Source organism: Nansenia antarctica (assembly GCF_963989245.1).
Source record: "Nansenia antarctica genome assembly, chromosome: 3".
Lineage (NCBI taxonomy): Eukaryota > Metazoa > Chordata > Actinopteri > Argentiniformes > Microstomatidae > Nansenia > Nansenia antarctica.
In genome coordinates, this window is record NC_137688.1 from 74866806 (window position 1) to 74879305 (window position 12500).

Here is a 12500-nt window from a genome sequence, read left to right on the forward strand (position 1 = left end):
TTGAGGAATTTGAATATTGAGGAATTTGAATATTGAATATTGAGGAATTAGCATATTCCTATATGGAATATTAGCATATTCATATATGGATGAATTAGAATATGGATGAATTAGAATATGGAGGAATTAGAATATGAAGGAATTAGAATATGGAGGAATTAGAATATGGAGGAATTAGAATATGGATGAATTAGAATATGGAGGAATTAGAATGTGGAGGAATTAGAATATGGATGAATTAGAATATGGAGGAATTAGAATATGGAGGAATTAGAATATGGATGAATTAGAATATGGATGAATTAGAATATGGAGGAATTAGAATATGGAGGAATTAGAATATGGATGAATTAGAATATGGAGGAATTAGAATATGGAGGAATTAGAATATGGAGGAATTAGAATATGGATGAATTAGAATATGGATGAATTAGAATATGGAGGAATTAGAATATGGAGGAATTAGAATATGGAGGAATTAGAATATGGAGGAATTAGAATGTGGAGGAATTAGAATGTGGAGGAATTAGAATATTGAGGAATTAGAATATGGAGGAATTAGAATATGGAGGAATTAGAATATGGAGGAATTTGAATATTGAGGAATTTGAATATGGGGGAATTAGAATATTGAGGAATTAGAATATGGAGGAATTAGAATATGGAATAATTAGGGTTAGGAGGAAAATGGAGGGATTACAAAATAGAAGAATTAGAAAAATAATAATATAACATAACAATAAAACTTGAAACTTGAAAACAGTAACACCACCTTCCCTCTATGGGGGTGGGTGGTTAAAAGTGGGCTACTTGAAACTTTTGAAACCAAAGTTCAGGCCCTCTTGGACGCACAATACATCGCTGCCATATCACTGAAATATACAATTCCTGCCAATTTCATTGTGCTACAATATACACACTTTTACCATTCAATTGAATGGCTCAATGACACATACGATACACACGCAGACACGCAGACACACACACACACACACACACTCACACTCACACACACACACACACACACACCTGCTGACGTCCCAGTGGGCGTGGTCGTGGATCAGGATGTAGAGTGTGTAGGAGTTGCCGTGTGCTTCCTGTATGAGGTCATCAATGCGTGCCCTGGCGTCCTGGTCCATCTTCACCACGTAGCGCTCTGCCTCCTGCTGGGACACACACTCCTCCAGCACACCTACACACACACACACACACACACACACACAGGCAGGGGTTAACACACACTCCTCCAGACCCAGCTGCTGTAGCACACCTACACACACACACACACAGGGGTTAACCACACACACACACTCCTCCAGACCCAGCTCCTGTATAACACCTACACACACACACAGGGGTTAACCACACACACTCCTCCAGACCCAGCTCCTGCAGCGCACACACACACCCACACACACAGGGGTTAACCACACACACACACGCAGTGACGCACACACACACATACCCAGAGACAGAGACACAGAGAAGCACACACGCGCACACATACACACACACACACAGACGCAGAGACACACATGCTGTGCGCACACACACACACTCCCACACACAAAGTCAGAATGCCCTGACCTAGACAGTCAGACACACACACACACACACATTCCACACACACACACAGACAAGGACATCCTTTTATCACCTGAGAAACATTGCTACGGTGAAACCTTTTATTTCCCAGGCCGACAGTGAGAGACTAATGCATGCTTTTATTACCAGCAGGCTGGATGGCTGCAACGCTGTCCTGTCTGGCTTACCAGAGAAAGCTGCTAGCTAACCTCAAATGATACCAAACACTGCAGCACGAGTCCTCACTAATAGTCTAGCAGGAAGGGCCCTCAGATTTTGAGATACCCCTACCCGAGGTAGAGCAAATGACAACCATGATTTTTCTTATCTTTAGGGTCTCCCATTAATGAAATTGATTGTTGTCAAATTTTATTTTTGGGGAAAAGATGTTTTTTTGGTTGTTCTTTAGAGCTACCCCAATCCCTGAAAAAGAGCCAAATTAGACCAGGCCGAATATGGGGAAGGTGACAAAAAAAGCCCATAACTTGAGAATGATCACTCCTTTCCTCTTCAGATTTGCTGAGGTATGAACCAGGTGGTTGTCCTACATCACCAAATAGTCAGACAACTATTTACCTAAATAAATACTGAATTATAGTCCTGTAAACTTAGCTTTAGTTTAGACGGAAATTGTACTTTTTGGTGACAGGAACATAGGACTCCATCACTTTTCTCTCATTTATCAGAAAAACAGAAATCCCTGAAAAATATATCATTACTGAATTGTCTAGCGTGCTATTGAACAATAACCAGTAGTTGTATGGAAATATCTCATACAGTTCTATTGCAAATGAGATTTCTTTAGACATAGGCCTACCTCTTCTCTGATACAGTCAAATTCCGAATGGGGGATAAGTGGCATAATAGCCTATAAGTTAAGAATGCTCACTCTGATGGTCATGATATTTGGAGAGGGAAATACCAGGTGGCTGAACTACATCACCAAATAGTCAGAATAAGAGTAACCCAATCAATCCATTTTCCATTTTCTTTTTTCCATATAGGAGTAGCGCAAATTCTCTTGCGACTGGCAAAGACTCTTCCAAGCTGGCAGAGAGTCCAAAATGGGCCAGATCTTTGAGCTCGCTGAGATGGGTCTTGAGTTTGTTGAATGCTGTTGTCTTTCCTATTCTGTACAAACTACTTGTTGTGTCACAGCCAGTGAGTGCATGACATGCTGGTAGACAGTTAGACATGTCTTTTCCAATCTTCTCAGATATGGTGTTGATGGGGACATAGCTCTCTCTCATTCCATGGCCTGTATGCATGTACACCAGAGATGAACCAAACATTTCTTTGCTTGCATAGTATATGAGCAGTACTTCCACATCTGTGTCATCAGACCTCACAATGATGCGGGAATATGACTCTGCAAGATGTATGGCATGGAGCACCATCCTTGTGTCTGCCTCCTCCTGATCACTGTACAGTGATGTCAAACTGCTGACTCCTGCTGTGCAGATGCTCTTCACCTCCTCCCCTTTGTCAAATCCACCTGCCAAGATGATGGAGTCATCTGAGTGTAGTCTCTATGGGGCTGCAGTGACAATGTAGTTGCTCACAAACATGCACAGTGCAGTCTTGTTTCCACTACTCCTCAAGTACTTCCTGTAGTTTGGGACATTTGTGTTGCCAGTGATAACATGTGTAGGCCTTCCATCACTTGCACCTCTCCTTTGCCTCTCCAGGTCTTTGATTGACTGTGGGCCGTCATACCTGTCAAATACCATGACCACACATTGCATTTCATCCTGCCAGCAGCCCGGAACCATGGTATTGCTTCAAACATGCAGTTGAGATGAAGGTCAAAGTTAGCTTCACGCTCTGATCGTAGCATTCTGAGTAAGAGATCAGCCCCTTTGAGGAAATTCAGCCAGTACTTAAAAGTTGCTGATTGTTGAACTCCCCTCTCTGAAAACTGTTGTATTCTTCTCCTCAGTTCAGGAAGGTCTGTCTCCACTTCACTTAAGAACTGTCTGGCAGAGACCTGGTCGTCGCCATGAAAGGCATGCTGCACATCTCGCAGGAGGTGTTCTTGTTCAGCAGACAATGGACTTTGGCCTTTTTTGTTCAGCCAGGAGACCAGTGCCATCCAGAAGAGCCTGAACAGAGCCTCTGAAACAACCTTGATGCTCCTCACACCTCTTGTCAGTTGTTTCCCCTGAAGCATCTGCCGAGCTGTTGCGTCAGCATAGACTCCAGACTCGGTTATCATGTCAAAGAGGCCCCCGTCTGCATACACCTTCCCAATGCTTGCCAGAAAGGCCATGGTGACGTGCATTCCTCCAATTCTCATGGTGATCTTGCCATCCAAAGCTTCAGGTTTGCTCCACAGAATTTGCTGTGCTTTGCTGTAGATGGCAAGGTCAGCAGTTACAAGTATATGCCTCTGTCCCAGTTCTTGAGCAAGCTGTGTGAGCTGCAAAAGAGCTGTATAGATTGTAGATAGGTCTGATGGTGAAGCTCTTATGAAGGGCATATATTGTACTGTTGTTAATGGGATGTCTGACGTGGATACATAGGCATTGAATGCAGACCATCCTGGGATTCTCTGGTCTTCTTCTTTCATGATACGGCTCACCTTCCAAAGTAAGTCTTGGCCTTCTGCTGCCTGAGCTTTTGTGCTGTCTGATTTGAGGACCTGTGGTAGAACTGCTGGTGGTTCAGATCGCCTACCTGGCTTGATGTATCTGAAATTCAAGAACAAGTCATTAGGCATCTTTTGTCATATAATTCAATCTTTAACAAAATGCCCTTACAAACAACAACACTCCAGATTCCTTAGATTATGATGTGTGACCTCACAAATAATGTGTAACTTGAATATTGGACAAATGCTAGTCTGACTTACACAAGTGTAATGTGAAACTTGAAGCCTCCAGTGCACATTACACATTTTACATTTTAATATTGGATTATATTGCATTAACATACAGTATATCAGAGCCATTTCAATCAAGTATTGCATGTGTCTGGCAGATAGTTGGTCTATAATATTTACCTCTGAACCTCTTCATTATCCAAATCACAGCTGTCCAGGGCATGGAGAGATCTCTCTGGGATTCTCAGGATGGGGTTGTGTGCTGTGGCAACATCACCTCTTCTGTATACAACAATTGCCATGGAATCTGTTGTATTTTTGCCATCCAGCGTCTCTTCATTCTGGTCAAAGTTGTCAATGGCTGCATCGATTATCCCATGTTCTGTGGTTCTTGTCAGTCCATTTGGAATGTAAACACCTTTGCTTCTCTGTAATTGATCTGCTGCTACTGATGTGAGAAATTGACGCACTTCATCATACGACACACAATGACCCATCATGTGTAGCTTGTTGATAAGGGCCTTGCTGCCAAACTCATGATGGATCATAATCCCAAGTCCTAGTGTGATAGGTGTACGCCTGCTGCAGCACTGTGCAATTAGATCATGGCAAAAGGTTATAACACTTGTGTTATTCTTCAGAGCTGGGTCCTCATCACAGGTCTGCACATTTTTAAATGCACCTGCATTGACACACCAGTTCACAAAATCATACAGAGTGTTTGGCACATATTCACTGCACTGGAGAAGGGAAAGCTTGTCACTGCTTATGTAGAATTGAGGCTCATGCTCAACCTTTTCCATAGTTTTCCTCAATATACCTGCATCCTGGTGGAGGATTTGAGTGTCAGTGAGGGTCTCTGTTCTCTGTGGAGGCATTGTCTCCCTGTCTTCTGTTATGTTTTCTCTGAGGAGAGAAGCTTCTCTCATTGCATGGCCAACAGTTATGACACCAGAACAGATCAGATCAGATTTTCCAGGACGTTCAATGAAGATGAGTTTATCCCCATAATGCTGGTTCATCTTTTCTTTGAGTTTCCAGGATTTATACATTGTTGGTTCTGTAGCTGTACTCAGTTTTCCTTTATAGCTCTCAGTTACAGCACTCAGTGTTGTGTTGTGTCATATGCTTTGAATTAGTTAATTCTTCAGTTAGCTCAATGAAAGCTCTTTCATGTTCATTTAACTTCTTTTCTGTTAAATGTTTGTTTCTAGCTGCTAGAATGTTCCTTTCTGAAAGATAGTGTCCTAGGCAACTTCTGTGATACTTTGCATCATAGGCAAAAAGATCTTCATAGGTCAGCATACGGTGATGTATTATTTCATCAAACCTCTCTGAAGCTGCGTTGAGGACCTTTGACCTTGTACTTTCACCTGTACCGGTACATATAGGGGTCAGGCCTTCTCTCTTTGTGACTTTCTGGCTGCAATTGAAACATTGGCTGCAAATGAAACACTAGCTACGGATGTCAAATCTAGTGTCTCTGGACAGTCTAAGTCTTTTACTGATCCTGGGGTGGTTCTTGATCACTGGTTGTAGGCGTATAGTTATGTGTGCTTGAATAACTGGCCCGACATGACCTGTGATATGAAACCTTGACCTTGAAGGACAGTATGTCATCTGAGTGGGGCGATAGTCTCTTATGAACTTCATCATCTCGTCCTTGAGCAACGTTCAGTATGGTTCTGAGTCCTTGTAAGCTGGGCTCTGCTAGCCTCTGCCTAGATCCGAATGCCTGCACTATGGTTTAAAAGCTCACAAATCTAACAACATATTCAACAACATATAATATCATAGTTGGACATATGTGTTACCTGTTATCTGTCATTAGATTGGTGATAATCTGAACAGAACTGTCAATCCACAGCCCCTCTCCCTCTGAGATGGAGAATGTTATGGCTGCTGCTGCCCAGTTGGCTACACAGTTTTGAAACATGCAGCTGTCACTCAAACCAGAGTGGCAGAGAGTGTTCCACTGTCAAGCTTCAAAATTATTTCTATACTGTACTTTGAATTAAGGTTCCAGTTTTAATAAAACCTGTACTATTTACACCTATGTTTTAGAGGCTTGCAATTTAGAACTAATAAACTTTATTTTATTGGGTTACTCTTATTCTGACTATTTGGTGATGTAGTTCAGCCACCTGGTATTTCCCTCTCCAAATATAATGACCATCAGAGTGAGCATTCTTAACTTATAGGCTATTATGCCACTTATCCCCCATTCGGAATTTGACTGCATCAGAGAAGAGGTAGGCCTATGTCTAAAGAAATCTCATTTGCAATAGAACTGTATGAGATATTTCCATACAACTACTGGTTATTGTTCAATACCACCCTAGACAATTCAGTAATGATATATTTTTCAGGGATTTCTGTTTTTCTGATAAATGAGAGAAAAGTGATGGAGTCCTATGTTCCTGTCACCAAAAAGTACAATTTCCGTCTAAACTAAAGCTAAGTTTACAGGACTATAATTCAGTATTTATTTAGGTAAATAGTTGTCTGACTATTTGGTGATGTAGGACAACCACCTGGTTCATACCTCAGCAAATCTGAAGAGGAAAGGAGTGATCATTCTCAAGTTATGGGCTTTTTTGTCACCTTCCCCATATTCGGCCTGGTCTAATTTGGCTCTTTTTCAGGGATTGGGGTAGCTCTAAAGAACAACCCAAAAAACATCTTTTCCCCAAAAATAAAATTTGACAACAATCAATTTCATTAATGGGAGACCCTAAAGATGAGAAAAATCATTGTTGTCATTTGCTCTACCTCGGGTAGGGGTATCTCGAAAACTAAAGCCTTTTTTGAGGACTTGCTGCTAGACTATAAGGGTGTGTTCTCACTAGAACATTTGCTTCACTTGAAACAGAGTTTAGGATAAAGTTTGCTTTGCTTTGCGTCGTTTGGAGCTGTGAGAACGCGCATTCGAAGTCGCTCCCGCAACAAACACCCCTTGGATGCTCCGCTTGAAAAGGGTGGTTTCGCTTCGGTTAGAAACGACGCATCCATCACTTTGCTTCGCTTCGCTTTTGGTGAGAACGCTGCTCGAGGCTGTCCATAGGAAAACACCAGCGCACGCGTGTTGATCTGGATAAGAGCGGGACAACTGGCAATTCTACATTTTTCTGACCAATCAACTACCACGTCTGTTGCTTCGATTGCGTATGTGTGGTATTCTGTAGTAAGAAAGTAGTTCGTAAAAGAATGAGACCGGGATACACGCAGCTGCTGTTCAATTCGCCATTTATTCAACTCCCGTTCTTCACCTCCGGAAGTGCATACATCACTTCCGTCACTGCATACATCACTTGCATACTAGCGCCCACTGGCGGTATAAACAGGACACAACATTTCCCCCTTTCTTAAAGGGATTACAGTCCTCAACGAATGCAATATTCTGTAGACTGGTGTCAGTACAATTGAAATAAAATGAAAACGAAGGAAATGAAAATGAATGAATCAGCATAATGAATAACAACAATAAACAGTTTATGACAGTGAAACATGAAATGAACATTCACTTTTGTCATTGCATTGTAGGACCTTTTTGTACTAAGTTAGAACCGTGTTCTATCCTACCCTTTTTGTACGTTCTCTACGGCACAAAGTCTACCAGCCACCTAGGTGGGTTTCTGACTCTAAGGTTCCTTCTTGGACCTGGTTCATTAAACACATTCTCTGCCTCGGGCACCATGAACTCCTCTAGCTCAATCTCCTTTTCACCACTGGTGCCAGACAGAGCATCCTTGGGGAAGCGTGTAAGCTTGGATGCATTCCATTTTCGACCATCACTGAGCAGGTATGTATTCTGTCCTGCTTTACTAACTACTGTCAGCGGTTCTGTGAATCTTGATGATCCCTTTTTTACATGCTCCGGTCTGCGGACACGTACGGTGTCATTCACTTGGAACATGGGCACTTTCGCTCCCCTCATTCTGTCTGTGTACTCCTTACTCTCCTGTTGCTTGCGTCTCACTGTCTCCTGCACTTTCTCATGTGACTTAATTTGTTGTGAGACAGGGAGGACATTTAGTTTTGTACGCATCTTTCTGTTCCTCAGCAACTCAAAGGGAGTAGCTCCTGTAGTAGCATGCGGCGTAGCGCGATAGTTCAGTAAGAACTCTGTTACTGCATGTTTCCATGGCTTGTGCATTCTCTCAGCCGTCTGAATACACTCTTTGAGAACTCGATTAAATCTCTCAATAGCCCCGTTGGCTCTTGGATAATAAACACTGGAACGCAGGTGCTTTATCTCTCTCTCTCCCAGAAAGCTTTCACATTCCAACATCTCTTCAGTCTATCTCTAAGACTGAGGAGGGTGCCACAGCTCTGGAAGACCTCTTGCATCGTCCCAGTGCCAAAGAAGGGACGGCCCAGCACCCCAAACGACTACAGACCTGTCGCCCTGACACCACAGGTCATGAAGATCCTGGAGAGGCTAGTGCTGCAACACCTTAAGCCCCAGGTGAAGGACTTCCTGGACCCCCGGCAGTTTGCATACCAGGAGAGCATGGGGGTGGAGGACGCCATCATTTACATGCTGCACAGGGCCTACACACACCTGGAGAGGCCACAGAGCATGGTGAGGACCATGTTCTTCGACTTCTCCAGTGCATTTAACACTATCAAGCCATCACTGCTGGCTGACAAACTAGCAGTGATGTGTGTGGAGGACTCCCTGACGGCTTGGATCCACAACTACCTCACAGACAGGCGTCAGTATGTGAGACTGCAGGGCTGTCAGTCTGAGGTGGTGGTGTGCAACACCGGTGCCCCCCAGGGAACTGTTCTGTCACCCTTTCTCTTCACCCTCTATACCTCCGACTTCCAGTTTAGCTCCGACCAGTGCCACCTGCAGAAGTTTTCGGATGACTCCTCTATCGTCGGTTACATCACAGACGACAGGGATGAGGAGTACAGGGCCCTGGTGGAGAGCTTCGTGCAGTGGTGCGACACCAACTACCTTTTGCTTAACACCAGCAAAACAAAGGAGTTGGTGGTGGATTTTAGGAGGAAGAGAAGGACCCCAGCCCCCATCACCATCAAGGGGGTGGAAGTCGAGAGGGTGGACTCCTACAGGTACCTGGGAGTACAAATTAATAACAAACTGGACTGGACTGACAACACCGAGGCTCTTCTCAGGAAAGGGCAGAGCAGACTGTTTTTCCTGAGAAGGCTGAGGTCTTTCGGTGTCTGCAACAAGCTGCTGCAAATGTTTTATCAGTCGGTGGTTGCCAGCGTTCTGTTCTTCGCCGTGGCCTGCTGGGGTGGAAACATCTGTGCCAGGGATGCTGCGAAGCTAAACAAACTGGTGAAGAAGGCCAGCTCTGTGGTGGGGACCGGGCTGGACAGCCTAGAGGTGGTGGCAGAACAGAGGATGGGGAAAAAACTGGCGGCCATGCTGGCCAATCCCTCCCACCCGATGTACTGCGAGCTGGCAGGGATGAGGAGCAAGTTCAGCCACAGATTTGTTCTCCCCCGTCAAAGTACAAAAAGATTTGGACAGTCCTTTATTCCAGCTGCACTCCGACTCTACAACCAGGCCCTGCAGGGTGGGGGAGACCTGGAGATGGAACTTTTGGAACTTTTTACTTATTGAGCCTGCACTGTTTTATGTTTTTTTATTGAATGTTTTTCTGTTTTCTGTACTGAATGTTTTCTGCCCTAACTGAGCTGTTTGACAACAAAATTTCCCCATTGGGGACAATAAAGGTTTTCAATCAATCAATCAATCAAGCTTGCAAAAGCATGGGAGGTAAACTGACATCCGTTGTCAGAGACCAGGAAGGAAGGGTTACCTTCACGACTAAACACTGTAGTCAAGAAGCTAATAACCGCCTCTGTAGTTACAGTAGAGACAAACGCCACCTCTGGCCACTTACTGTAATAGTCTGTGAGTGTAATAGCATAACGGCAGTCCCATGTCGCACAGTCAAAGGGACCAACAATGTCAATGGCCACCTTCTCCCATGGTCCACCTGGCAGTTCCACTGGGGTAAGTGGTGCAGGCGCAGTTTTGGCTGTTTTGTCATTGTATTGACAGGGTACACATGAGCCTACTAATGTCTGGACACATCTGTCCATTTGCGGCCACCAATATAGCTCTCGTAGTCTCTGTTTAGTACGCACTATTCCCTGATGCGCTTCATGAGCTAAATTTACAACTTTAGACCGTAGTGTAGTAGGAACAACCACACGGTCGGAGCCTCTCATGACAAGTAGTTCATCCACAGCCAGTTCATCTCTCACTCTAAAATATGGAGCAAGTTCCTTTGTCACATTCTTACTGCATTTTGGCCAACCTTTCTGTATCTGCTGTCTCAGTTGAGTCAGTTCAGGACAGGCCTCACAGGCAGCAGTGAACTCGGTCACAGATATGGCATGTGAGGAACCTGTGAACACAGTAGCCACCATGTCTGGCTCCTCCTCCACCTCTCCTGTCGAAGGCAGAGGGAGTCTGGACAAGCAGTCAGCAGTCACATTACGTTTCCCTGGATGGTAAGTGACATCATAAGTAAAGCATAGTAGACGTGCAGACCATCTCGCTATTCTCAGACCTGCGCGACCCGTACCCCTGGAAGTGAGTAGGGTTGTCAACGCTTGGTGGTCTGTGCGTAGGACAAAACGATGTCCCCACAGGTAGGTTCTCCACCTTTCCACCGCCCAAACGCATGCCAGCGCCTCACGCTCGACGGTAGAGTACTTTCTCTCTGCAGGAGAAAGTGTCCTGGACGCAAAAGCTATGGTTCTCTCTGTATTGTCTGGGTGAATCTGGCTCATTACAGCCCCCAATCCATAGTTAGAAGCATCGGTAGTGACATAAGTAGGTAACTCAGGATCATATAATGCTAAGGTAGGACTCTCAGTAATCAGTCTCTTAACCTCAGTAAAACTGGACTCTGCATCCGCTGTCCATTCAAACTTAGTGTCAGTAGATTCCCTGAGTGTAGCACGTAGCGGTTCCACCACAGTAGAGAAGTCAGGTATGAATTTACTATACCACGATGCAAGTCCTAGGAAGGACCGCAGGGAGGATGTGTCGTGCGGGGCAGGCGCGTTCGCCACAGCACTGACCCCGTCTTGGTCAGGATGAAGACCATCTTTGGACACAGTGTGGCCCAGGAAGCGCAGAGCTTTCTGGTTGAACTTACACTTGTGCATGTTCAGTTTAAGTCCCACTTCATTTAGAGCATGTAGCACTCTCCGTAGGCTGACATCGTGATCCTGCTGTGTGATGCCGTAGCAAATCACATCATCCAGGTAGGCCTGTACGCCTGGCAGGCCTGTCAGTACAGTCGACATCATTTTCTGAAAAGCTGAAGGAGCAGACGCGAGGCCAAATGGCACTCGGCAGAAACGAAAGAGACCCTCATGCGTGATAAACGCAGTTAAATCACGGCTATCTGGATGCAATGGCAACTGGTGATAAGCAGAGGCTAAGTCTATAGTAGAAAAGACTGTGGCTCCACGGAGCTCAGCGAACAGTTCATCCATGTGCGGTAAGGGATGACAGTCACTGATGATTGCCTTATTAGGTTCTCTGAGGTCAACACACAGGCGAGGCTTTCCTCCCCCCTTTCTCTGGGTCACAACTATAGGGGAAACCCATGGAGATGCGTCTATACGTTCTATAACGCCTTTTTCCTGTAGATCTGCGAGCTCATCGGTCACAGCCTGCCTCACTGAGAACGGAAGCCTCCTCAGTTTCTGCTGTACTGGCACAGCATCTGGTTTAACCTGTATTTTGTGCATAAAACCTTTTGCACACCCTAACTCCTGTACTAGAACCTCTGGTTCGGTCTGTGGAGTGGTACTCTGTACAGTAGGTGCTCGGAGCACAGTAGGAGAGCTAGCAGAGCTAACAGTAGTAATTTTGTTACCCTCAATGCACATCTGCAATGCTACAAATAAATCTAGTCCCAGCAATGCATTTCCTGATTCAACCACTATCAATGAACCTGTAACTGAATGTCCATTATGAACAACTGTAGCATGCATGCAACCTTTAACAGGAATTTTCTCTCTGGAGTAAGTAAGCAGATTCACTGTAGGCTCAGCAAGGACACATGTATGGAAAAGTGTCTGGTAAGTA

At 44.6% G+C, this 12500-nt stretch overlaps 1 protein-coding gene across 1 annotated transcript in view; it reads right to left on the bottom strand.

Annotated features, from left to right (window-relative positions):
* The window catches only part of greb1 (growth regulating estrogen receptor binding 1), a gene marked incomplete at both ends in the record, with an annotated part of 57778 nt that overhangs the window by 24507 nt on the left and 20771 nt on the right, over positions 1-12500 (bottom strand). The window contains 2 exons of the mRNA XM_080527576.1: positions 1030-1192; positions 1241-1270. Coding sequence (XP_080383702.1) covers positions 1030-1192; positions 1241-1270 — 193 coding nt within the window. The remainder of the gene's footprint in view (positions 1-1029; positions 1193-1240; positions 1271-12500) is intronic.